Source organism: Solanum tuberosum, unplaced genomic scaffold (assembly GCF_000226075.1).
Source record: "Solanum tuberosum cultivar DM 1-3 516 R44 unplaced genomic scaffold, SolTub_3.0 scf00710, whole genome shotgun sequence".
NCBI classification, from domain to species: Eukaryota; Viridiplantae; Streptophyta; class Magnoliopsida; order Solanales; family Solanaceae; genus Solanum; species Solanum tuberosum.
The window spans coordinates 11,330-13,156 of record NW_006239629.1 but is presented as its reverse complement, the minus strand read 5'-3'; the positions used below and the strand labels follow the sequence as shown (position 1 = coordinate 13,156).

The window sequence follows — 1,827 nt, the reverse complement described above, 5'->3', positions numbered from 1 at the left end:
TTAACGTTTCTAAAAAAATATTCTTATGCCACCTCACAGTCTAGCCCAACTTCCCCACCACCACCCCTAAAAAAATATTCTTACTCCCTCCATTTCATGTGATACTTTTCAGATTTTGAAATTCAAATAAGTCTATTTTTTATCGTAAGTTTTTCATAAATCTTTTAAATATTATTAATTATTGTAACTTATAATACTTTTTACATAATTTATACATATATAAATTTTACGAAAAATGAAAAGTGTCACATAAATCGAGATAGATGTAGTATTTTTTTTTATCCAAATTTCACACCACTTACCCCTTCCCCCATCCCATAAAAAAAATTCAATCTCAAATTTTGACTTAGGCCACACACAAGAAGTTTGAATTATACCTGAGTTACTTCCCCTCTTTTAGGGAGCTCAATAACATGGGTTGCCTGAAGTGCTTGATTGCTGCTACGAAGTTCTTTGACTTGATCATTTATTCCTTTAATCTCAGCAGCAAGATTCCTAACTTTAATCAGATTGCGTGGCCAATCAAATATCCTTCCCATTGTGTTTCTTTCTTGATGCAGCTTTGCTTGAACCAGAAACTTATCAATGGCATCTTCAGCTCTGTGTACAGTTTTATGTATTTCTATCACCAAAACTTTCCACTGCTCACTATTCGTGTATCCGTATTTTGCAGCATCATCTAAAAATGCTTTGAGTTGTTGAGCAACTTTAAGTAGATTGTCCAATTCTCCTTTTGCACTTCCAATTAGCTTCACATTTTCAGTTAATAGCTGCAACAAATTCTCTACCAGAAAATCCACAACTGCATCTGCCATATCTCCTTTCAATTGGTTATTACAAATCTAACAAGATGCTTTTTTCTTTTTTTTCAACTATTAGCTTGTAATGACATCTTCACATCACCACAGCTGTTATATATATAAAAATAATGTTATTTTAAGTAGACCCAATCATTTTTTTAAGTCTTTGTTTTGTATTCTTATTTTAAAAAATGTAAGTTGACTGAGGTTTTAGTTAGGTCTTTGTTTTGTATTCTTATTTTAAATGCAAATAGGCAGGGACAGACCCATGTGCAATGCACAAGCACCCATTAATTCCGAAGTAAATTCATATATTTATACATAATTATTTCTAAAATAGTTATATTAAGTTGAACACTTCTACAATTATACTACTATGTAAATTCATATATTTACTTTTTTCTTAGAAAGGGAGAGTTTTTAACTATAATATTAAGTTGAACACTTCTACAATTATACTACTATGTAGTTTATGGTAGATTTATGTTTTAAAATCAAGCAAGCACCCACAAGCTTAAAATCCTGGATCCGCCACTACAGTGAATAGGGGTTTACAAGTTAAACAGTTGAGTAAAATCAAACTCACGAACTAAGTCAAGTCGAAGGAAAAAAAAACTCAACTTGTGGTTTGGTTTAGTTGGTTTAGCATTGAAGAAAAATCGACTATTGGTTTGGTTTGGTTTGGTATTAACAGGTAAAAAAGTCAAGTTTCTCTATCTCCACGAGATAGTGATGAAGTTTACGTACACACTACACTCCAATCCTATTTAGTGGAATTTCACTGAATAGATAATTGTTGTTTTGTTAATATATTTTAAATTAATTTATAATTTTCATACTTAGATATATTATTTTAAATTTGAGATCGTAAATATATTATTTTGTATTCAAAATCGAAAACTACAATCTACTTCATAAGTATTTTATTCACTCGAAAGTTCATGACTGTATCTGCCATATCTCCTTTTAATTGCTTACAAATATGATACTAGTATTTTTATTGGTTTTTCAACTAGTAGCTAGCAAT

General features: G+C 30.3%; 1 protein-coding gene across 1 annotated transcript in view; it reads right to left on the bottom strand.

The window, feature by feature from the left end:
- LOC102595651 (probable disease resistance RPP8-like protein 2) overlaps positions 1–933 on the bottom strand; it is a 6,602-nt gene extending 5,669 nt beyond the window's left edge. Inside the window, exon 1 of the mRNA XM_006366972.2 lies at positions 378–933. Coding sequence (XP_006367034.1) covers positions 378–815 — 438 coding nt within the window. The 5' untranslated portion in view covers positions 816–933. The remainder of the gene's footprint in view (positions 1–377) is intronic.
- Between the last annotated feature and the right edge of the window lie 894 nt (positions 934–1,827).